Source organism: Pinus tabuliformis, chromosome J (assembly GCF_031772625.1).
Source record: "Pinus tabuliformis cultivar Carrire ecotype Pingquan chromosome J, CPIR1, whole genome shotgun sequence".
In the NCBI taxonomy this organism is placed as follows: domain Eukaryota; kingdom Viridiplantae; phylum Streptophyta; class Pinopsida; order Pinales; family Pinaceae; genus Pinus; species Pinus tabuliformis.
In genome coordinates, this window is record NC_142295.1 from 1476676471 (window position 1) to 1476702609 (window position 26139).

Genomic DNA, 26139 nt, shown 5'->3' on the forward strand with positions numbered 1-26139 from the left:
GGGGAGTCTAGACTCCCAAACTGGGGAAACGCACCCCCTTGCGTCTCCGCGAGACTCCCCAAAAAGGGTGCATGGGGAAACACACGCCCAAGAGACTCCCAGTCCCGAGTGCGAGGGGTGCGAGGGGTGCATGCACCGACCCTGGGGGACGCGTCCCGTGGAACACTGGTTTGCAAATGAAATAATTTAATTCAAGTAACAGAATAAATTTAAAACAAAGGCAACCACATCTCACCAATCCAGGGGTAAAAATAGGTGTAAAATAAGAAGGAAAGTTTCTCATGCAGCCTCCCATGTAAGGATCACATGATAGATACAAATTCTTTACAAGCACATCTTGTGATCCATCTTTCAGTTGCAAGGGAAGTTTTGTAGATTTTAATGACATATGAGATGCCTTCGGCATTCCAGTAATGTAATCCTTTAAGACCACTTGCTTATTATTCACTTCACTCAATGCCATTTCAGTAGAGAAGCCCTGCAAAAATTTGGTCCACATATAGAAATTGTCATTACAATCATCCTTCCAATAACATGAGGAAGTATCATCCTTAAAAAAAACTAACCCAACAATCTTTTTAATAAACATTCTTACAAAAATTTAGTTTGCAAGAAAATCAAGTTTCAAGTAAGCCAAACTAGAAGACTGACATTTATATAAAAACACTGTATTGGTAAAATCTGAAAAATATCAGACTGCAGATCATTTATTATGTATATTACTTGCTAGCATAATAGCCAATAAATATGCAATAGATGTCTAGCACATAAGCATAAAATTACCTTAAAAATAGCTTTTTGGAGTCCAGAAAAAGCAGGTCTTGATATTCTCCAGTAGTGATATTTCAAACACAAAAGAAGCAATCTCTAAAACACTAGATAATAAGATAAGAAAAATTTATTAATGTCCTTGGGTGACCACAAAAGTAGGTCAATGGGACTAAAGGATACATCCAGTGTAAATGCAAGACATGTGGGAGTGCAAATGCAACTCCAAAGCTAATAAAACTGAGATATGACTAAAATAGGGCTAACATGAAATAAGAGTACAAATAGAGAATCATCTTGAAGTCAAGATTCTATCATGAAAGATTACTAGAGATATAATAGGAAGGAAAATTCAATTCAAGCAAGTTCAGTGTGTAATATTTGAAACGATTGATAGCATCCAGAAAAAGTATCACTGGATAGGAAAATATAATCAGCAATCAAATAATCGCAACTTTTTAGAGGCTCGACCTAGATCGTTAAGGAGAGGCAGAGAGACAAGGTAACACTCCTCTTCCTAGTCCATTTACTTTTTTTTGTAACTGCCCACCCCGAAAAGGGTTAAAAAGGAAAATAAAAAGCATTTCCTCGTCAAAGCTACAGTCTACTGTTGCCTTGCTTATCTACCATCAGCTGCTTTCTTGCAGCTTCAACTGTTAGCATTCTCAGAATATGGTGCCTTTATATCCAGAAGGACATGTTATGGAAAAGATTATTTTCTTACATTTAAATCAGACTTCCATACATTTGCATACAGTAAACTCAATAAGTAATATACAACAAACCAAAAAGTATTATGACCCAACTCCATGGCAGTAACTACAATTAGGAAGAAAAAGAGTCATATTTCCAACCTCATTGGCCTGATTCCAGTCTAACCATATTTTTCCCTTGCATCTAGCAGCGAATCACCCAAGGTTATCTCACTTAATTTATCGGTATCATCAATTGCTTACTTGCAGCTTGGACTGTTAGCATTATTGGAATGCTAAGCATTACGAAACTAACCACCATTTTGAGCACAAAGGGTTGCATACACGAGCCAAGCATAAAGGAAAAGGAATTTAAATTGTGAAAGAAATATGGGTTATAGAAATATGGTTGTTGAAGCCATATGGAACAGCATAAAGGAAAAGGAATTTCCATTGTGAAAGAAAAATGGGTTGTAGCAACGTGGTTGTTGAAGCCATATGGAACATTTGCCTAATATCTGGACATCAGAACATCCTTATCGACCATCGTTGACTGTAAATTCTTCCACCTATTCCCAAAATATACGTTGAAAGGGGCATAAACCATTCAAAACAAGGACATCAAGAATCTTGGGGAAATATTTTGAAAAGTCTTTCGATATCCCTCCTACTGATTCAAATCAAAAGAACCAAATAATTATGGCCCAACAATAGAAGGCTCTTGGAATCGGGAGAATCTGTGGTGGGCCCATGCCATTTTCACAGATCCATATTTGAAGGAGCTCTTCTATTTCAAAAGGTGTAGTCTAACACAGCAATTTTTTCGGCTTTTTTTTCCAGAATTCGGCAACATGATTGTTGGTGAAATCACAATGTTCCGATGTTTTAATTGCATTTTTGAATGCAGAAATGAATTCAGCACCCAGGAAAACCTCTGAAACACTTGAATTATGCAGACTAAACAACTTCAAAATTTCAAATTATGATTTTCCCAATTTCTGACAATATTTCAGGTAAAAATCAATCAGAAAATCAACCTGGAAAAAGGCCAAAAAGTCGCCTTGTTAGACTACTGAATTCCAAAATTGAGTTGCCATACATGTACAAGTAAAATAATCCAAAGGGATTGAAAAGCCCTTTTTCTACTCCAAAATATAGTTAATGGAGATATGGGATTGGATGACATGGCATTCCCTCTTACAAATCCTCCTTACACAGGTGCTACTGCCTGTCTGCAAAGTTTGAGGCCCAAGTGTACGCAAAATCAGGTGGAAGCCGTTGAAGAAGACTATAAGGGATTGTTGCAGAAGACATACGAAGTCTAGAAGAACCACTGTACTTAAAGAGTTGCAGCAGAGGGTTGGAGCCCTAGAGGATAGGAGTCCTCAAGAAGTTCAAGTTGGAGCATGTGCCAGTGAAGAGGGTTGGAGCCCTAGATGTTGGAGCGTCATAACAACAAGGTTGGAGCCCTAAAGGTTGAAGCCTCGTGAAGTCCAAGTTGGTGCTTGGCAAAGTACAAGTTGAAGCTTGGTGATTGAAATATTGGTGTCTTCATCTAGGGTTGGAGCACTAAACATTATTATAATTGATTTATTGTAAAGAAGAGGATTGGATTCCTTGTTATTTCTGATTAATAAAATTATTTATTCTATACTGTTCATTTTTTGTTCTATTTATAAGTGATCTAAACTGGTAAAGTAACAATTGTAAAAGAAATACTGATTCACCCCCACTCTCGGTATTTTCAACAATTGGTATCAGAGCCAGTACCTTCTCTCACAGCCTAACAGCTGGAAGGTAGATCCTTAGAACACAAATGGCAAGATCAAGGAAGAAAGGCTCCAAATCGTTTGAAGATTTCTCTTCCTCAGTCAAGAATTCAGATGAAAACCAGGTTGACAAAGCCCCTATGTTGAATGGAACAAATTTTGAAGTATGGAAGGGTAGAATGAAATTCTTTTTGATGGCTCAAGGTTTTGAAGTTTGGGAATCAGTGATTACTAGAAGCACAATGGAAGAAGAGTCCAAGGTAATTAATGCAAGAGTCATTAAGGCAATCTTGAGTGGCCTTCCAAACCGGAATCCTTTAAAGGCCAAAATAGAGAAATGTTCATTAGCAAAAGAGCTTTCGGAAAATCTTCAAGATCTTCATTCAAAAGGACATTTGTTCATAACCTTAAATGACGAAAGCCAAGAGCACAAGGGCAATCCAGAACTAGAAAAGACAGTTGAGAGCAAAGTTGAAGACACCAAGAGCAAGGAAGACCTAGAAGATAAATAAGATGAAGAAAATCTCAAAGAAGATCTCAAGGCAAAACTTGTAGCTGCCCTAGAAGAGATAAGCAGTTTGAAAAAGGAAAATGAGGAGCTCAAGAAGCAAGCACAAGATGGTGACCATGACCTTGACAAGACAAGGAAGGAAGTTGACCTTTTCAAGCTTCAAGTACAAGAAAGAGATAAGGAGCTCACCAAGATTAAGGAGGAATTGCATCAAAACAAGAAAAGACATCATGAAGAAGTCATATCCATGACAAATCAATTGGATAAAGCAAAAGGAGCTCACCAAGATTAAGAAGGAATTGCATCAAAACAAGAAAAGACATCATGAAGAGGTCATATCCATGACAAATCAGTTGGATAAAGCAAAGAAAATGGAAAACATTTTGTCAGGTCATCTTGAACAAAGACATAAGGACTTGAATAAGCTTGAAGCAAAAATTGGTCAATACAAGGAAGAGGTCTCCTACCTTAAATCTCAGCTGGAAGAAGTGAAGAAACAAGCACAAGGAGTTGAAAAGGTGATGGAAGTTTTGGCCCTCCTGGAAGGACAAGTTGATGAAGCAAAAAAGGAAAGAAATACCATGACATGCCAACTAGAAGAAAAGGATGAAGATATCTCCAAATTAAAATCAAATGTCACCTCACTCGAGGCCCAATCATGTGAAGCAACAAGGATGAAGGCAGAAATGGAGAACCATCTAGCAAAGAAGGTTGAAGAATGTAACATGATGAAAGAAGAAATTGATCTCCTAAGGAAAGAAGTTGATCAGTTGAACAAGAGTCTAAAGAGCTCTCAAACCCTAGATGACATTCTAAGTCATCAAAGATCTCCCCTTGATAAATCAGGTCTTGGTTATGCAGGTGAACCCTCAAGCAAAAATGATGCAAACTCTAATGCATTAAGCAACAAGGATGTGGAGAAGCTTGAAAGAGATGTAGCCCCTCGTTCCAGCAAAAGAAAGAAGATTAATCAAGATAACCTTAAAGGAAACCCTACTCCAAGAAGTTATGGAGAAGGTGTCAAGGATGCAAGAGGCAAAGGATATCATCAAAGGACCTTAGGGCAGAAAGACTTTAGAATTTCATCAAGACAAGCTCCATCCTTCAGGTACTAAAGTATATTTTTTGGTTATTACTATTCTTGTACAAATTTTGGGCATATGGCAAAAGATTGTAGGGCATACCACAAGGACAAATATAATCATCCCCATCAGTCTCCTAGAAGCAACTTTGCAAGAAGAATTCATGCTTCCTCGTTGATGAACAAGAAGGAATGTTTCTAATGTCATAACATTGGACGTATAGCTTGTAATTGTAACTTGAATTGGGTCCCTAAACAAGCTAAAACCATAACTACCAAGCAAGAAAAGAAAGTTACACAAGTTTGGAGAAGAAAGCAAACTAAATCAGAAAGTGTCTTGGACACTCAAGGCATCAACTCATGTTGTTGAACTAAAGAGTACATCTTTGGCAAATATGATATTTCAAGTTTTGATGATGAGATTTTGCCAAGACCATGCATATTGTTAAGGGGAGCTTGTGACAATTTGACCATTCTTACAATATGCTTCCTTGATAAGCCAACCCCTTGACGTGTCACACATGGACAATCATGCTATGACAGACATAGATATATCTCTTGATGGATCATCTCTCAGATAATTTTAAAGAAAATCTTCATCTACTTCATTCCTTTCCATGCATGCGAAGCTTAGGGGGAGCAATTTTACTGAAGAAAAGCATGATATTGTGTATTCACTACACATTCAATGGACCATTGTTGAAGATGCCTTCCACTTGATCACAAGGCAGCAACCTTTCTTCTCTTGGGTTCCATAAGCAAAAAGAAGAACAAGAGGAGCTTATGCAAGTAAGGGGAGCTAGTTTATCATGAAGAAACGACAAGATATCTCTTGTACCATATTGCCAAAAGAAGGAAAGCAAGATGACAGGGGGAGCTAGTTTATCATGAAGAAACGCAAAGATATTTCTTGTACCATATTGCCAAAAGAAGGAAAGCAGGATGACAGGGGGAGCAACATAACAAGAAGAAACGTGATAGGGGAAGCACTTGTTGGAAAAAGGCGTTGTCAGGACAGCCCATTTGCCAGTGATGTCAAAGGGGGAGAGAATGTTGAAAGGGCGAGAATACTGCCATCAATGACAAAGGGGGAGATTGTTGGATAAAGTTGTCATTGATGTCAATATGACAGGTGTATTGTTGAAGCAAACATTTGGAAAAAAACCCATGTGTAAACCCTTGTTGATGCAAACCCTAGAAACTCTTGCTCTACATGAAACCCTAGCTATATATCCCTATCTATATAATGGCAAGCCTTAGTTTGTTGAAGCATGGCCTAATAATGACTAAATGAAGGAGCCCCTTCCATGAAATCCTCCTTGACACATGATGACATATGAAGTGATGGCATATGCCCTAACATTGTTGAAGTCCTTGGTCTATGATGAAAAAGTTGTCCTAGGTCCATTAAGATTGTAAAACCCTTCAAATCTAGCCTTGATGAAAAACCTTAGCACTCTAGTTCATGTCCCATGATATCATTTCTAGCCTTGTTGTAGACTAGCTCTTTATTGAAAAGCCCTAGCTCCCTAGTCCTGTTGAAACCCTAATCCTAATACCATAAAATCCATAATAATTACATCCTAGCATAAATAAATTAAATCTTATCCATTACCCTAAAGCCCTATCCACATTCCAAATGTTCATAACCCTAAAAGTCTGTCATAAAAAGATATTTTTATGAAAGAAAAAAAATATGTTTTTGACATTAGACACAATGTCTTGAAAAGCTGATTACATCAGCTTGTAGAGGGCTTAAAATCCTTTCCAATGAATATTCATATGCCCCCTAACTCCTTTTCATTAAGGAGAAATTGATTTTTGAAATAAAAAATATATATATATTTGCCAGCCTATGCAAGCCGACTCATGTAGGCTCAATACACCTTTCCAACTGACATGACCCTTCATCAAACATTCAAACAAGTATAAATACCCATCCAAGCTCATCCTTCTTAGCCATATATATTCGGTCAAGAAGAATGACGAAGAATGAATAACAGTTCGGATCTGAGGTAAATAAGGTGCAGAGCAGAGCAAAGAAATGAAAAAGAAGGTTGAAGTCTTAACTATGAGACAATCAATTCTGTGGCTCAATTAAGTCTGAAAGATTGGTGTCTTCATCTAGGTTTGGAGCACTAAACATTATTGTAATTGATTTATTGTAAAGAAGAGGATTGGAGTCCTCGTTATTTCTAATTAATAAAATTATTATTCTATATTGTTCATTTTGTGTTCTGTTTATAAGTGATCTAAACTAGTAAAGTAACAATTGTAAAAGAAAGATTGATTCACCCCCCCCCTCAGTATTTCCAACATATATAATAATGGCCAGCACAGAAGTGAAAAACAGCACCGAGCATGAGATACTCCTTGAAGAATCGGGATTGCATCCAATAGAGTTGGAGATGCCTAAAAAGCTTATTTTATATAGGCAGAAAATGCCAACCATGAACAATGAGAGGCTTTCAGCCAAAATCACCTAAGTGTAGTTAAAGAAGACAGAAGAAATCATGGGACCTCTATTGTAGAATTTGGCTTAAAGATTGGAGAATAGAAGATGGCAGCTGTCCCACAAATTAAGGCAAAAAAAAACTGAAAACTCATATCCAAAAATGCTACAGCAAGAAGAAATGGAAGAAACATGCCAATAAAACTTCAACAAGCAGGGGGGAATCAAAATGCAAGACTATTTGAAACTAAATACATCATGGTGGGAAAAACAAGCAATGGCTCAAGTAGGAACCAGTTCCTACAGGGTATGGTGTGAAACAAGAAGATGGGAGCAATTTGGAGAATTGTGGAAGGAAAGGTTGTGTACTTGTGTAGGATATGTAGGATATGTAGGATATGTAGGAACAATGAAGTTGAAACAAAGCAACAATTCCTTCTTCGCTGCACCACATAGTTGCACATCAGGTAAGGGGCCAAAAGCCATACCAAGCACTGGGAAGCAACATTCCAAAACGATCAAGTAAATGGCCACTGCAAGGCTGATTGAGAAATATATGTGGGCAAGAAAAGGGTTGTTAAAGAAGATTCCAATAGAGCAATCAAAACCTACACTGTATCCATAATTTTCTGATATTTTTGCATTGTAATTATGCACTGCCCATCACGGTTTCCTTCTTGTTTTCTTTGCTGCTTTCTGTCAATTAAGATAACCGTTGGTGGGTACATACATGCTTTCTTTTCTTCATTTGTTGTTTTGTAGTGCTTAATTTACAAGTCACACAAGCTGTAACCGTATTTTTTCTGTCCCATGGGTACATACATGCTTTCTTTTCTTCATTTGTTGTTTTCTAGTGCTTAATTTACAAGTCACACAAGCTGTAACCATATTTTTTCTGTCCCATGTGACCTATGGTCTTGTGGACAGTTTAACAAAATTTGTCTATCAATCTATCTATCAATCTTCACAAAAGTTGTTCTTATAATGGGGTCCCACCTAGCTAGGAGGGTTTGAAAGATATGATATCAAGAATATGACAAAACTTACATTTGCTAAGTCATCAATACTTAGCATGATAACCAAGCAATTCATGACTTCAGGAATGTGGTTATTGTTAGCTTTTGGGGTTACTCTGAAAGTGTTTATAGTTATACCATGTTTGTGGGTGCTTCATGAGATTTGGGGTGCATGGTATATGGATTTATAAATTGGAGATGGCTTACTCGGTGACCTCAATTGGGTGATTGCATGACATTAAGACTTAGTCTAACATTGGAGATCTTCAAACAGCATTGTTATGTTGGCCACATTGATGAGATTCCTTGCTTAGATAACACCCTGCATTGAAGGAGGAGCATTTCGTATTCTGGAGAAGAGCGTTAAGCCCTAGACAACATGGGGTAGCTTGGATGCTCACATGGAATCATGGAGTTGACTTGGGGATACTTGGGTTGTGACAGTGTTCACACAAGGGGACTAGATCCAGTGGAGCACATAGCTTAAGAAGAACATTGGAGTACTTAGAGGCTTAGAGGAAGAGCATTGGACACATTTCATGGAGTTACCCTTGCATTGAAGCCTTGTCTGTTAGAGAAAACTCTGATCTGAGCATGTTTTTGGAATATCATTCATCTTGGACTGTAACAGAAAGCTTTATATCAGCTTGTTGTCAAGTTGCTTGGGATCAAATATCCTGATCCTGATTTTGATCTAAAAGCCAGCATAATTGAACTTATTGTGAACAGAAATGCAACTTTTCTGGGGTATTTTCAGAGCTTCACGAAACTACAGTTGTTGTAGGTATAAGCACACATAAGGACAACACATGAATAAATAGCATGTATCACAGTTCTTGTCTACCATTTTCAAATATTAAGCAAATGCAAAGCATGCAGGACATACCTTCAACACACAGAGACAGACAGAGAGCAAGAACAATACACGGCAAGATGGCACTCTGCACTTGAAAGTGAAGCTTCACAGCATAAGTCACACAACAGTTTTTACAAACACTCCCTGTGTCAAATGAACAAATGCACAATGTAATAAAAATAAAAGGATAAAGTACTCTATTACACACCCTTGATTTGGCCCGTCACATGTGTTAAGGCCCTTTGATGACAATGAGAAAAGTTAAAACCAACTCTGGGAGGTCAAACACCATCCTCCTCACACACACACATGGAATCTACACTCACCGAGGTTTGAACCTGGGCTATTTGCATGGCAGCACCTCATCCTAATTAATAAACCACAGCCAAACAGCAAAGGGTATCAATCTCTCTGCATAGAGGCTATGCTCTTCTGATCTGACAATTTTCCTCATAAATTATTTTCCACTTGTGGGTGAATAATTGTTGATCACTTGGGATTGGGAGGGGCAGCTGCAGATAAGCGAAGTCCTTGCAGGGTTCAGCTTATCAGAGAATCTAGGGTTAAAGTTTGAAAGAGACACATTGCTGAGGGCAGAAAACAGGAATCTACACAGTGAAGAGCCTCTAGGGTTAAGGGACGAAAGGGATACATCGGTATGTGCAGCAAACAAGAGTGTATACAGTGAAGAAGGGTTATGTTGTCACTTTTCTGCAAGCACAGAAAAATGACCATAGGTGTTGGTTCAAGATACTGTTGAAATTGAAAGGCCCTCATAAAGCCGGAATCTTCTTGTGGCTTATCTTGACAAACAAGGTCCTATTTTGGATCTTAAGAAGTGGGGGTGGCAAGGGTCAGATCTATGCTACCTATATAAGGAAAGCAGTGAATTAGCAAATCACTTGTTCTTCAAGTGCCATATCATTAAGGAAGTCTGGGCAGCTACAAAAAGATTCAAGGAAAGGAGAGGCGGTTGGAAGGGGATTTTATTGATGAAGCCCTGCAAATTTGGTTGGAGAATAATGAAATAAGAAATATACAGTGCACACAATTCCCTTCCAATCTTTGTCTTATGGGTTAGCTAGACTAGTAGAAAAAAGGACATCTTTAATGATAAACTGTGCACACCATTAGACATGCCATTCAGGGTTCAAAATGCTCATCCTGTCTTAAAGAAAAATTCCAAGGAGAAGTCAAGAAGGGCTCTTTCTACTATGGATCTTGATTGATCTGTTCTTTTTGGAATTTTTTGACAGTGCTTCAAGGGACAATCTAGGGACCAGAGAAGAAGGTAGCACCATCGTTATTGTGGAAAGTCGTAGGTTGATTTTTGGATATGGAACGGACAGGATTTAACAACTTAGCAGAATCCAGACAAGTTTACCTTCTGATGGCACTTGCTTTAAAATTTGGGGGCTCAACGTTCACACTTGTTGGGGACTCTCAGTCGGTCATTTCATGGATGAAAGGGTCAGCAGAAGTTAGGAATCTGGGGCTGACAGAGGTTATAAGGAGAGAAAAGGACCGGGCGCTCTCCTTCAAGTTTATCAATTTTATTCATATCATGCGAAAGAATTAACAGGATGCTGGCAAAGTGATGCAGGAGCATCTTCTATTTTGTATTTAATTTAGAGAATTTTAGAAAATTTTAAATTTTGTGGAGACTTCTAGAAATTGCTGAAATTGCTGGAGATTAAGCAGTTAGGATAGATTCTTAAAATTGAGAGGATTTTTCTCAACTTCCTCCAAATATCTAGGAAGGAGTTATCTCTTTGAGAAATTCTAGAGTTTTCCTCCTTCAGAATAAATAGCCATGTAATTGCAAACTCAAGTTTTTGGAGAGAATTTAATTAATGAATCATTTGTTTATTAAATTTTTCCTCTCCAAACAGAATGTAGTTGGAAGCTCTGGCTATTTTGGCTTAAATGCCCGGGGTAATCGGACTGTGCTTCCTCTACTTTTTCCAATAGTGGGACAATCTTCAATATTCTATATGTAATGGGAGCTTGCTCCAATTTTCTTTTGGAATAGAAAACACAATAGCCGATCTTGTTAAAAAAAAAATTGTTCCTCGTCACAAAGAGTCCAAAACCAGGAATTGGGGGTGAAAAAACTAAGAGATGGGGTGACTATAAAGCAACCCGTGAAGCTATCATTCCAGTTAATCCAGTAACTGTAGTACATTGATGATTCCTCGCCAATTCAGGACTTTCGATGGCTTTCTTTGGCATAAACTCTTGCCATGCATCGAAGTATACCAATATAGATGCAGGTCTCAGCAATGCTTCTGAAGGCCATCATTGTTTTGTTTTTGTAAGTGGATCATCTTACATAATCAAAATATCTTGAATTTCTAGCGGGAATGGTTCCATCAAGTATGGAAAGCCTGACATTACAACAGTTACTGCTTTCCCAAAAAAAAAGGTATGATACAATACAGTTACGATTCTCCCAACTTGATACGATAATAGTTGCAATTTTCCCAACTTAAAAGAGTCGGGTAAAAAAACCCCTGGGAAAATCGCGCTGCTAGCCGCTAAGGAGTTGCGCAGCCCTAGCCAGAAAACGCAGCACGCAGCTGCCCCTCAGCGGCCTCCTGCTACTGAGGATCGAGCAACATGGATTCATCAGAGGATGGAGAGCCTCTTTCAGATCATCAGCAAGAAAATGAAGGAACAGCAAAAGCTTTCGCCTCTCTCATTTCTGCAATGGGTCCGACAAAGAACCAACCATCAGTCACTAAGTTTGTTAAAAGATTGGAAGACATCCCTGAAATCTCACTCCCTCCTGCCCTTCCTCGTAAAGCAACACTTTCCCTGGCGGAACATGGATTAGTCGGGCAGTTTACTGGGTTATGGCCATCGCCCAAAACTGTCCAAAAATGGGTAGAAAGGAACTGGACTGCGTCAATAGATGGGAAAATCTCAATCAGGTTCTATGGAAGAGGGTACTACACCTTTCACTTTGAAACCAAGGAGGATCGAGATCTGATATTTAGGAATGGCCCTTACTTTATGGATACAAGGGGACTGTATTTAAACAGATGGACATCGGATTTTGATCCAGAAATGGATGTACCCAATGTCGTCCCCGTTTGGGTCAGATTGTCGCATCTTCCCCTCCACTGTTGGGGAGATGATTCAGTTAAAGCCATAGGAAATGCAGTTGGGAAATACATAGACAGGTGTGAGCCAAAAGAAAATATGCATGCATGTGCCAGAATCTGTGTAGAAGTGGATCTAGGGAAAGGGCTTCCAGAAGCCATCAAAATCAAAGTGGATCAGTGGACGCATATACAACAGTTGGATTATGAACAAATCCCCTTCAAATGCAAGGTATGTCACGAATATGGCCATTTTTCTAATAGATGTACAAAAAAAAGAAAATGAAAATGAAAAGATTGAAGATCCAGAAAACAAATGGGAATAGGTTAAAAGAAAGAAGATAGTCAATAAACAACCAAATCAATCTTCTACGCAGCCCACCATATCCTCTGATCTCCACCCTCTATCACCAAAAGCAGACAATAATCCTCTTGCTAGCCTTAATCCTTTTGAGCCACTGGATCCCTCAGCCCCCCCATCCCCCGGACCCAGATCCAGATCCCCCCACCATACTCCCAACCCCCCTTCATCCCCTCTGGTCTCAAACACACATACTCCACCCCCCCCTCAATTGACAGAATCCTAACAAGAAAGCAGTCAAAGGAAGCACCCCCAAATGTAGAATATCAAAAAAAAAGCAGGAAGAAAGACAAACAAAGAGTTGAGGGATGAAGCAGCAGCAAAGGAAATGGCATTAGGGACGCAGCAACCTATGGAAACTTTCTTAGGAAGAAACACAGGAAACAACGAAAAAACCAGCAAAGAGGGAAAGGACCCATGCACCACCCAACAAGCAAATAATGATAGTGGTCTCCTGGAATTGCCGAGGAATGGGATCATCCTTCAAAGAAAATGCCACAAGAGACATTTTGGTAAAAGAAAACCCAGACATCCTTATGATTCAGGAGACAAAAACAAATAGCCAAGAAACTGAAAATATCAAAAAAAAATCAGAAACTATGAAGGGGAAGCAATACAGGCAACAGGAGCGTCAGGAGGTATCTGCACATTATGGAAGAAAGGAATCTGGGAATTAATACAACAAAAAAAAGATCAGCATTGGATACAAACAGATCTAATGCAAATCAGTACAAAAGAGAAGTATAGTGTCATAAACATATACGCCCCCAATCACTACAAGGAAAAAGGTCAATGTTGGGCAACCATAAAAGAAGCATTAAAAGAAACGCAAGCTGGTAAAATAATCCTAGGAGGAGACTTAAACTTGGTAAGAAGTATAGAAGAAAAGTTTGGAGGAACATATCACACAGACTCATCCAGGGATGCTCTAGAAGAAATAATGGAACAACACAATTTAATAGACATCCCCCCAAACAACGGGAAATACACCTGGAGCAATAAAAGAGTGGGCAAAAGCAACATAAAAGAAAGGTTGGATAGAATCCTAATACAAGAAAATATAGCAGCAGTGTACAACTCCATCAAATCAAAAATTTTACACACAACGGCATCCGACCATAAACCGGTGGCAATAGTCATGGGCAAAATGGAAAATCAAGGACCACTCCCATTTAGATACAGCTCAATTTGGGACAGCAATACAGAAATCAGTGAACTAATTAAGGAAGCATGGGAGCCTAGAGTATCAGGATCACCACAGTATATTTGGGAGACAAAATTAAAAAATGTAAGAGCCAAGCTAAAGGAATGGGCAAGAGCAAATGAAATTAAAATAAAAAATGAGTTACAGCAGAAAATGGACAGCATGCAAATTGAAAAAGAATGCAAAGAAGAAGATAAGCAAGATTATCTAAGAGAGAAGGAAATTTTTTGGGAAATATATAGGGAAAACAGGAAAGAAGAAGAAGAGGCCAGACTGAAATCCAGAAGCCTGTGGCTCAAGGCAGGGGATAAAAATACATCATTTTTCCACAACACAATGAAGATTAGAAGAGCAAGAAACCAAATAGAAAAAATACAGGTTGAAAATCAAGAGGTCAAAGGTGCAGAGGAATTAAAAAAAGCAGCCCACAAGCACTTCAAAAATTTACTTTCAGCAAAAGAAGAAACGGCTGAATATGAAGATTTCCTTCAGCACACAAAAAAAAAAAAAATTAAAAGAGATCAAAACGCAGAAATGTGCAAAGAACTCACAGAAGAAGAGGTAGTGGCGGCTATATGGAGCCTGCATCCGGATAAAGCCCCAGGGCCAGATGGTTTTACAATAGCATTCTACAGATTTCATTGGTATACAATCAGAAAGGACTTCTTAAGAATGGTGAAGAATGTCTTCAAAAAAAAAATAGGAAGCAACACAAAATCCTCCTACCTTGCTCTAGTCCCAAAGGAGTCAAACCCCTCCACTTTCAACAGGTTTCGCCCTATCTCTCTTTGCAATTCCTCTTATAAGATAATAACAAAAATAATTGCAAATAGAATCAAGGAAGTGCTTCCAATAATCATATCTGAAAATCAAGGAGGATTTGTGCCCAACAGGCAAATCATAGATAATGTAATTATTGTACAGGAAGTTGTACACTCTAGTATGCTAAGGCAAGAAAAAAGCATCATAATCAAATTAGATATGGCAAATGCATTTGTTGGGTCCCTATAATACTAGTGATTACCCCATTACTATTGTAGTTATACCGCTTATTTATATTGTTGTGCCCCTATTACCCCCATATTGTTATTTCTGTGCCCCATAGAATCCCTCTATTGTTATTTTTGTGGCTTTATATTATTATTGTTAGGTCGGCTGGATTATATTGTGACTCCTTAGACTCCTATATATAGAAAGGAGGTTTTGTCATTTGTATCATCCAAGAATTGTTCATTTATGTAATGTAAAGGAGGTTGCCCCCTCGAAGAGGCTGAACTCTAAGGCGTTGATCTTTCTTTTCTATCTTTTCTTGAGCTGGTTTCATAACATTTGGTATCAGAGCTTTGGATTCTAGGGTTTCGCTGCTCCAAACAGGTCATCGTGGCATTTTCGCTATAACTTTTTTCTGTGACGTTTCAGAAGTCGCAAAAAAAACCCATTTGAGAAGAAATCGCGCTGAACCTTGGGTCCGAATTTTAGAGCTTTTCGCGCGATATTTGCGGTGATATGATCTGAGAAAGTTGGTCTTTTTGCAGACTCTTGAATTACATTCAAAATAGGTGACCTGGGGAAAATCGTCATAACTTTCTCTCTGGGGATCGGATTGAAGTTTCGTAAGAAGGTACAGAAAGAGGACGGACTGTAGTTTCTTGTGGGTGTTTTTCAGATCCAAAGGTCGAAACAGTGACTCACAGCACGTCGTACAAGTTAGCTCTACTGAACTAGTCTATAATCAAGTCACTGTGGGAGATTTCGCATAACTCTTCCTTGGAGAATCCAATTTGGGTCAGACTTGTGGCATTGGAAAGAGGACACAGAGAGCTACTACAGGTCACAAGTTCAGAACTAGATGATTGGAAAGTACAGAGATACATCAGAGGCAATATCGAGCTCCTACAAAGTGAAAAAAGGTGTGTTGATTTTTTTAAATTTTTGCTTAAGCTTGGTTTGAAAATTTATTTTGAAGGAATTCAAAGGGCATAGTAGAGCATTATTATCGGTAACTGATGCCCCGAGGAAAGAAAATGCAAACACCTAGTAAGGAACCTGAAAGCTCTAGCATGACTCATGAAGAAGAGGAAGAAATGCTACATGATATATCAAAATTACAAGAACAAGTGCAACAAATGTCACGCTCACAAAAGTTAACAGATGCTAAGATAAATGGCGTGGAAGCTAAGATAAATGGCGTGGAAGCTAAGATGGACAATTTGAAGATAGATTTGAACACAAATTTGAAGACAGGCATGGCAGATTTGAAAACAGATTTGACTAATTTTCTACAAGAAATACTTACTAATGGTGAAAAGGTAGTAAAGGAAACTCATGATGAGAACAAAAGAAATGTTAATCATGATTCCATAGACGCTAATGTTGGATCGAAGAATCACCACATTCCAAAAATCGATATGAGGAAGTTTGATGGCAAGGATCCCGCCACATGGATATTACAGATGGAGCAATTCTTCGATCTCAATAATGTGCAAAACACACAAAAGGTACGTATGGCAACTTTATATTTGGAACCAAATCAGTTTGTATGGTATCAATGGCTTTGTTCTCGTAAACAATTTATCACTTGGGCAATTTTTACGGAAGAATTGATAGCACATTATGAGGATACAAAAAGCAACACTTTTTTTAGCCAATTGATAAGTCTCAAACAAAAGGGTTCAATAATGGAGCACATTGAGGAGTTCCAAAAATTGAACATAAGGGTAAAAGATATTCCAGAGGAGCATAGGATTGATGTGTTCATAGGGTCTTTAAAGGATAATATCCAACATGATGTGCGCCTTTGGGAACCTGATTCATTAGAGAAGGCATTCAGGTTAGCAAGAAAAATGGAAAGCAAAATTATGGCAACTAGGAAGCATACCATTCACAACTATAAAGACGGAAGTGTTGTTGCCCATAGTCTTCCACAACCTACAAGGTTGACACCACAACAATTGGAAGAAAAAAGAGCAAAAGGGCTTTGTTACAATTGTGATAGCAAATACACAAAAGGTCATAAGTGTGCTGAGAAGAAATTATTCTACATAGATTGTGAAGAGGAAGAAGAAAAGGAGCAAGAAAGGTCAAAAGAAGAGGATATATTCCAGGAACAAAGCCTAGATGAAGAACAAATAAATCCGACCATATCTTGTAATGCATTGGCGGGAATTACCACTCCTCAAACCATCAAGATAGAAGGACAAATCAAGAAGAAAAAGGTAATAGTGTTGATTGATTCAGGAAGCACCCACAATTTTATTCATTGTAGGGTAGCAAAAGAATTGAATTGCTTCCTATATCCAGCACCAGAGTGTCAAGTGATGATTGCAAATGGAGGAACAATAAATTGTTCTGGAAAGTGCCATAATATCAAGCTATCCATGGGAGAATATGTATTGACTAGCCCAATGCTTTCCATTCCAATGGGAGGTGCTGATGTTGTACTAGGAGTCCAATGGCTACAATCCTTGGGTACAATAGCTTTTAATTTTCAAGAACTTTTCATGAAATTTTCTGTGGAAGGAAAGGAAGTTGAATTAAGGGGTATTGCAGGGAAACCAGGAAAGATAATCAGCTCTAATGGCATGACAAAGCTTCTAAAAAAGGAGCAAAGAGGTGTAATTGCACAATTATGTTCGCTAGATGTTTCCACATTGGAATCATCTATTTCTCCAGATCTCCAAAAAGTCCTGGACAATCATTCCAAGGTATTTGAGACTCCCAAAGGTCTCCCACCTATGCGTGATCATGATCATGCTATTCATCTGATTCCAGGAAGTGTTCCTCCAAACATCAGGCCGTACAGATATCCATATGTCCAAAAAAGTGAAATTGAACGTATGGTTGCAGAAATGCTAGAGGCTGGTATAATTCAACCGAGTCAAAGTTCTTTCTCAGCTCCAGTAGTATTGGTGCACAAGAAGGATGGATCATGGCGCATGTGTCCAGATTATAGGGAGCTCAACAAGCTCACTATTAAAGATAAGTTCCCCATTCCTGTCATTGATGAATTACTGGATGAATTGCATGGATCAATTTACTTCACCAAGTTGGATCTTCGTTCGGGATATCATCAAATCAGAATGAAGATTGAAGACATTCCGAAAACGGCATTTAGAACTCATGAGGGTCATTATGAATTTTTGGTCATGCCTTTTGGCCTTACCAATGCACCTTCAACATTTCAAGGTTTGATGAATTCAATTTTCAAACCATTCCTTAGAAAATTTGTGTTAGTATTTTTTGATGATATACTAATCTACAGCAAGTCTTGGAAGGATCATGTTGAACATGTTGACAAGGTGCTACAACTATTGGAGGAGAAACAATTATATGCAAAAAGATCCAAATGTTTCTTTGGAGTCCAGGAGGTGGAATATTTGGGTCATATTGTATCTCATGAAGGAGTTAAGGTAGACCCTAGCAAAATTAAAGCCATTAAGGAATGGAAAATCCCCACATCCATAAAGCATCTGCGAGGATTTCTTGGGTTGACAGGGTATTATCGCAAGTTTGTTAAGAATTATGGGAGAATAGCAGCACCTCTAACAACATTATTGAAGAAAGATTCATTTTCATGGACTCCGGAAGCAACAAAGGCCTTTAAACATCTTAAAGAGGCAATGTGCCAAGCACCGGTCTTAGCTACACCGGACTTCACAAAAACCTTTATTGTGGAATGTGATGCTTCAGGAAATGGAATTGGTGCTGTTCTAATGCAAGATGAAAGACCCATTGCTTTTGAAAGTCGTCCAATCAAGGGAAAGTTTTTAAGCAAAGCTATTTATGAGAAGGAAATGTTGGCAATACTCCATGCACTTAAGAAATGGCGACCCTACCTAATGGGAAGACACTTCAAGGTAAAAACGGATCATGATAGCCTTAAATACTTTTTAGAACAAAGATTATCCTCTGAAGAGCAACAAAAGTGGGTCACAAAGATGTTGGGTTATGACTTTGAAATCATCTACAAAAAAGGGAAGCAAAATGTGGTGGCAGATGCACTCTCAAGAAAGGATGAGGATATGGAAGCATTGTTGTGTGCCATTTCTATTATCCAACCAGATTGGATAAACGAAGCAAAGGAGGAATGGAAGAATGACGAAGAAGTGTGGGCACTTATTCGAAAGCTACAACAAGATTCCAGTACTTCTGATACATTTAGCTGGCAAAATGATTCGTTATGGTACAAAGATCGCTTATACCTCTGTAAGAATTCCCAGCTAAAACAAAAGATTCTTATGGAATTGCACACTTCTCCCTTAGGAGGGCACTTAGGATTTTTAAAAACTTACCACAGGGTTAAGAAGGAATTTTTTTGGGATGGCCTTAAATCAGATATTCAAAAGTTTGTGGCAGAATGTTTGGTTTGCCAACAAAATAAAGTTGAAACAATTAAGACACCGGGTCTATTACAACCTTTATCCATTCCAAGCCAACGTTGGGAGGAGGTTTCAATGGATTTTATCACAGGTTTACCCAAGTCTGAGGGAAAGAGTGTCATCATGGTGGTAGTTGACAGACTTACCAAGTATGCACACTTTTGTGCATTATCACATCCATTTAAAGCCAGTACAGTTTCTACTGCATTTATGGAAACAGTTCAAAAGCTACATGGAAACCCAAAGATTATTGTAAGTGACAGAGATCCCATTTTCACTGGAAATTTTTGGACAGAATTATTTTCTTGTCTTGGTACTCAGTTAGCTCATAGCTCATCTTATCATCCTCAATCTGATGGGAAAACTGAGATAGTAAACAAATGTTTGGAAGGATATCTTCGTTGCTTTGTATCTGATAAACAGACACAATGGGTCAAATGGTTGCCTCTGGCTGAATGGTGGTATAACACTTCCTTCCATACAGCAACAAAAATGACCCCATTTATGGCACTTTATGGGTACCAACCACCATCAATCACATCATATTTAAGAGAAAATTCTAAGGTTCAGGCAGTGGAACATCACATCGAACATCAACAACAAGTCCTCCAACTCTTAAAGGATAACCTCGTGTTGGCACAAAATAGAATGAAACAACAGGCAGATCAACATCGCAGTGAAAGAAGTTTTGATGTAGGTGATTGGGTATTCCTACGGCTACAACCATATAAGCAAATGTCCCTAAAGCAAGCTAAGAAGGATAATAAATTATCACCAAAGTATTATGGTCCGTACAAGGTGTTGGAAAAGATTGGTACTATGGCATACAAATTGGAGCTTCCTGCAGCTTCTCGATTGCACCCAGTTTTCCATGTTTCATGTTTAAAGAAGGTTATAGGCGACAAGCTCCCAGTTCAAACAATATTGCCAGAACTTGACGAGGAAGGAAAAATTATATTGGAACCGGAAGCAGTCACAGAAACAAGAACTCGACAGCTACGAAATCGATCAATTTCAGAGTATCTTATCAAGTGGAAGAACTTATCCGTTGAAGATTCCACATGGGAGGATGAGAATTTTATGCAGAAGTATCCAGAACTGCTCAAGCGTTGAGGACAACACTTTTTTGAAGGAGAGGGGCATGTTGGGTCCCTATAATACTAGTGATTACCCCATTACTATTGTAGTTATACCCCTTATTTATATTGTTGTGCCCCTATTACCCCCATATTGTTATTTCTGTGCCCCATAGAATCCCTCTATTGTTATTTTTGTGGCTTTATATTATTATTGTTAGGTCGGCTGGATTATATTGTGACTCCTTAGACTCCTATATATAGAAAGGAGGTTTTGTCATTTGTATCATCCAAGAATTGTTCATTTATGTAATGTAAAGGAGGTTACCCCCTCGAAGAGGCTGAATTCTAAGGCGTTGATCTTTCTTTTCTATCTTTTCTTGAGCTGGTTTCATAACAGCATTTGACAGGGTCAGCCATCCATATCTAATGGTTGTCCTCCAAAAACTTGGATTCTCAAGAAAAATAATAGAAGTCATCTAGGCATGCATCTCTACTCCATGGATTTCCCCCCTCATAAATGGAAGGCCTAGTAAATTTTTTCAAAGCACAAGAGGCCTCATGTAAGGATGTCCTCTCTCACCCTTCCTATATATTATAATGGCAGAAACTTTAAGCAGAGCCTTGGAAAAACAGAAAAGAAAGAAACATCACAGGGCTCAGAATAGCAAAAGGACTAAAAACAATAAACCACTTTTTTTTCCTGATGACACATTGCTGCTGGGAGGGGCATCAACAATAATAGCAAGAAGGTTCAAAAAAATTTGGATGATTTTTTACAGGTTTTAGGCGGGCTCTTAAACAACACAAAATGCAGAATATATGGATGGAACACCCCTTCCAGAATCATGCAAAGGATTTCACAAATCTTAGAAATCCCCGTACAGGAAAAATGGACTCACTTCTTTTACCTGGGACTTCCAATCTCAAAAGAGAACATGAAGGCAAAAATATGGACTAAACAGATTGAAAAAATGAAAAATAAAATACAAAGCTGGGGTATGATGTGGCTAAATATGGCAGGAAGGGTAATATTAATCAAAGCACTCCTTGCAGCACTACCTATCTACCAATATGCAATAATCATGGCCCCAGCAAGTGCCCACAAACAAATGGAGTTAATCTTAAGAAGATTTTTATGGTAGGGGGGAAGCAAAAAAACAAAAAATTCAGCCTGGTTAGGTGGGAGCAAGTAGTGCTACCATATGAACAAGGAGGCCTATCAATACGGATACCTGGGCTCATGAATGCAACCCTGGGAATGAAAATAGTATGGAGATTGATCACAGGAAAAGAGAGCTGGTGGAAAAAAACTCTCATCTCAAAATACATGGACGGCTCCAGGAAAAGACTGCTCAATGGAAATATCCCAATAAGACAATGTACTCAAGCATGGAAGCTAGTAAAAAAAACAATTCCTCTAATGAGTAGCTACATCTCTAAAATTCCAGGCAATGGAAAAACAATATCGATTTGGGAGGACAGAATCATGGGAAAAGAACCACTGAAGACTCACCCAAAAATTGAAGGCATCCAAGAGTGGATGAAAGGAAAAGGTCTCAACACTTTACACTCAATCTCTCTATGGAACCAAAAGGAATGGAAAGACTGGAAAATTTCAACAATTCCCGCAAATCTGGAAGGACAATGGAGCAAAATTAGGCAACTCCTAAAAGGGGCAGCACCAATCAACTATGATGAGGAAGATGATTACCTCTGGGATCCAAGTGGTGAGCAATACGCAGTCAAGACTGGATACAAAATCCTACAAGAACAACCAAATCAACAACATTATAAGCCCCTTGGAAATAAGTATAAATTTTGAAAAGCCTTTGCCAGATTTTATTCAAACTTTAGAGAAGGCCTATCCATATACAACAAAGAAGAAAGTTACAATTTAGAGAATATGGAAATGCATTCCAGTAGTTCTATGTTGGCAAATTTGGTTGACACGAAACAAGTGCATCTTCAAAAATAAAACACCAAGAATAGGGAAGACCCTCTCAAAAACGTGGGGAATAACTTCTGAAATCCTCAACGTCAAAGGAACAGCACCAACAGATTACAACACTCTTCAACAAGAAGAGCGAGATTGGCTCAGCAAAACCATAATAAACAACAATGGACAAAAAAAACAGAGGAAGATAAACTCAGGAAATAATTGAAAAATAAGAGAGAGTGAAGAGGAACTCGCAAATTAGAAAAAAAACAAAATAGATACTGCCTATACTTTGATGGGACCTCAAAGCATAATCCTGGAAAGGCAGGGGCAAGGGGAATAAGGGGAATAATACTTGATCCTGATGGGCAAGAAAATGTCACATATGAATGGGGACTGGGACAAACCTCAAATAATAAGGCTGAAGCATACAGCTTGTTGATGGGAACAAGAATAATTAAAAAAAAAGAAATACAAAATCCTATAATAATAGGAGACTCAACCATAATAATAGAGGCAATGGCCCGAAACAAAAATCCAAGCAATGAGTTCATGAGCAGAATTTTTAGAAGAATCAAGAAAAACTTAGAAGGTTCTGGTGATGTAATCTTCAGACGTGTCTTGAGAATACACAATCAACAAGCGGATTATTTTGGCCAAAAATCCAAGCAGTGAGTTCATGAGCAGAATTTTTAAAAGAATCAGGAAGAACTTAGAAGGTTCTGGTGATGTAATCTTCAGACATGTCTTGAGAATACACAATCAACAAGCGGATTATTTTGCAAATCAAGCAGTGGAAAAAAATGAAGGGAATGTTCATGAAAACCATGAGGAATATCACAACTCTGTTCCATAATAACCAGCAAAAGATCATAAGAATGAAACCCACCAAAAGCAAGGAACAAAGCACAATGATAAAAGAAACAGAATATAAATCACCAATCAGAAATCAACAAAGGGACACATCACTGCAGTGAAAGGCAGAAAATGACAAGAAGGCAAAGAAAACATCATAATAGTTTAGAAATTCACATGAGCAAAGGCAGGCAAGACGATCGCAATTTTGGTCACAAGAACCAAGCAGCAATCCATCCCATCGAAGGCAGACCTCGGGCTGCTCTCAATTGCTATAAGAACAGAGGGAATTTGAATAATACAAGCAACTGTATAAGGCAAAATCTCGTTCATGAAGTGATCTTCATCTCCCCTGTCCAGCGCAAAGTGTTGTCGCCTTTTCTAAGCCTCTCCCTGCCTTCTTTCTCAGTCCACGGCGTTCATGAAGAGATCTTCATCTCCCCTGTCTAGCGCACAGTGTTCTCGCCCTCTCTAAGCCCCTCCCTGCCTCCTTTCTCAGTCCACGACTCCCGCATCCCGTCACTCCCCTCAAACAGCAACTCTCCATCGCAGCGCAAAGCCCCTCTGAGCATCCCCGCCTATCATCTGCCCCTCCCTCCATTTCGGACCTTATACCTGAATGTCATAACCATACTTCGGCCCCATTCCTTTGCTGTCATACATAGGCACAAAGATACAGTAGGTAGGAAAGCGCAGGTCAAAAGAAACGTGGTTGGCATCAGTAGAGGAAGTATTATCTCAGGCAAAACAAGATCCAAGAAGCACAGCAAGACAAGGAACAGTAAGCAGCACAAGAGGAAGAACAAGAAAACAAAACAAATGAAATTCAACCCCATTGAAAAGGCAACAAGGAATGATACATGTCCAACATGCAAAGCGAACAAATTCATGATTCAACGATTGCAAAAGTCACTCAAGAAAGTGAGAAATGAAATGAGAATGGAGTATAGCTTCCAGAAAAGAAACATGGCAATGCAGAAAGAAGAGATCATGGCACTAAAAACCAAATGCAAACATCTAGAAGAAGCAGTGGCATACTACAAAAACAACACTATGAGCAATGAAGGAGAGAACTCGGTCAATTATGACAAGAAGAACCAGCCAACTTAGGAACAATCAGTTTACAAGCCATGAAAAAGTTTCAAAGAATCCATGATATGTAAATTTACTTTCCTAGTAGATCAGTTTGTTAGGCAATACTCAAGAATAGTCATAAAAATACATGAAGTTTTGAACTCAAGCATAGGAGATGGGACTGTGCTCCTATCTCATTGCTCAGTTTTCTATCATGCTAGAGTCGATTGTAATAGGAGCTTGCTCCACCACAGCTTTTGGTAATTCGAGCTTGCTCCACCACAGCTTTTGGTAATATATCAACTACCCGACCTTGTTAAAAAAGAAAAAAAGAATCGGGTACCTCTCATTTTGAAAAAAATAAGTTTCAAGTCTATCTTTTTCATTTTGGGGGGTAGACTGGACCGTTTCCCTTTTATAATTTCTTATTGTGCCAACAAAAGTTTGTTCTCTAAAAAAGGTTCCAAGAAAATACATCTTAAACATTAAGTTACCTCCAGGTATCTCTGTTCATTTTCCTGCCCTTTATGTTACTGAAAAAATAATCTTCAGGCAAAAAAGGATTCTTCCTTTCTCCTTTGCAACAGCTGGTAAACTCTCAGATGTTTGTTCCCGCGGATCCATTCTAGTGATATTTTTGGTACTCTAATCGGCATAATTGTTTCTGAGAGGAATACTGTAGCGTCTGCAACTTTGCATCGTCTGCGTCCTGAGCGTTGCAGATGTGGGGATCTGCTTGTTATGTTTTAGGAATGAAATACGCGAAGCGTGAAGGGTAACTCGGTGGAGTTTAAACCTCAGGGCAGTTAATGGCAGTTAAGAGTGGTGTGGATGGTTGTCTTCTTTTCCATTTAAGTTTGATTTTTGACTATGTGATACGATTATCTCTCTTGATTTTTTAAAATAATGGATAAATATTGCTACTACAATATAATTACATTAAACCATATAAAAACAAGACAGAACTTCCACTAAATTAAAATCATATTCTCTCATTACTTTATTGACTATAAGCAAAGAGAAACAGTACTGCCTAAATGCTAATATCAACTCAATATCAGGAAAGAAGTTGCAGTGATCTGGGTACTAAATTTGCATTTAAATCAATTGCGTATGTGCAGATTTTTCCTTAAAAAATAATATTAGACACCAATTCTTGCCACTACCCCAAAAAAAATTAACTCCCGTCTACCATTTTTCAAATATTAAGCAAATGTGAAGCAGCGGGACATACCGTAGCACAGAGACAGAGGAGAAGCGTGGTCTGAAATGAAATTGAAGCTTCCCAACGCAATATTCACGCGAAATTGTTTGAACAACAGAGTGTATGTTTCTCTGTTTGTAGGCTGTGTTCTTGTTCTGCCACAAAAATCCTTATATAGTTATGAGTGAGCCGTCGGTTGCGCAATTATTTTCGTTTTTAAATATTCCACAATATCGTGTTTCTTGACCAGAGAGAACGGGTCCAGAGAGCGTGTTTTGTACTTTTCGTTATAAATTGTACACACATTGTCAGTTCAGTTAAAATTTCGAAAAATAGAGACAAGTTGGATTCGATCATTTAATTCCAAAAAATATTTGATAGTCAAATTACATTGATCCATATAAATATAATTTTGGATGTTGGCTTGAAAAGTCAGTTTCTTAAGATATATTAGGTTTTCCGTTTTAAAATAGTAAAGTTAGAATGTGATTTATTTGAAAATTATAAAGAAAAATTAATAAAAAAATATAATGATTTTGATGGTGTAAAATGTAGTTTTAGTAAAGATTTTATGGTGAGTTTGGTGATGATAAGTCAGATTGATTTTAAATTCTAATTTTATCATGATTTTATGATTAGATTTAGTTTTCAACAACTACAGACCAAAAAAATTTAAAATGATAGATCTTAGATAAGACAAAGTGGGTTCACATGAAAATGATATAGACTTAATAAAGACAAACTGGGTAGATAGAGAACTTAACAATTTAGTAGAATCTAATGATGTCCAAGGATGTTT

General features: G+C 38.2%; 1 protein-coding gene across 3 annotated transcripts in view; it reads right to left on the reverse strand.

Moving 5' to 3' along the window:
- Positions 1 to 25681, reverse strand: part of LOC149232956 (NADP-dependent alkenal double bond reductase P2-like) — a 39009-nt gene extending 13328 nt beyond the window's left edge. The window contains exons 1-2 of one of the 3 annotated variants that reach the window (XM_089379607.1): positions 25371 to 25681; positions 236 to 478 (exon numbers count right to left, since the gene is read on the reverse strand). In XM_089379607.1, the coding sequence (XP_089235733.1) occupies positions 236 to 463 (228 nt within the window). In that variant the 5' untranslated portion in view covers positions 464 to 478; positions 25371 to 25681. Of the gene's footprint in view, positions 1 to 235; positions 479 to 24630; positions 24859 to 25370 lie in introns of those variants that run through there. The other 2 variants (XM_089379609.1, XM_089379608.1) reach the window with 2 other exon arrangements.
- Between the last annotated feature and the right edge of the window lie 458 nt (positions 25682 to 26139).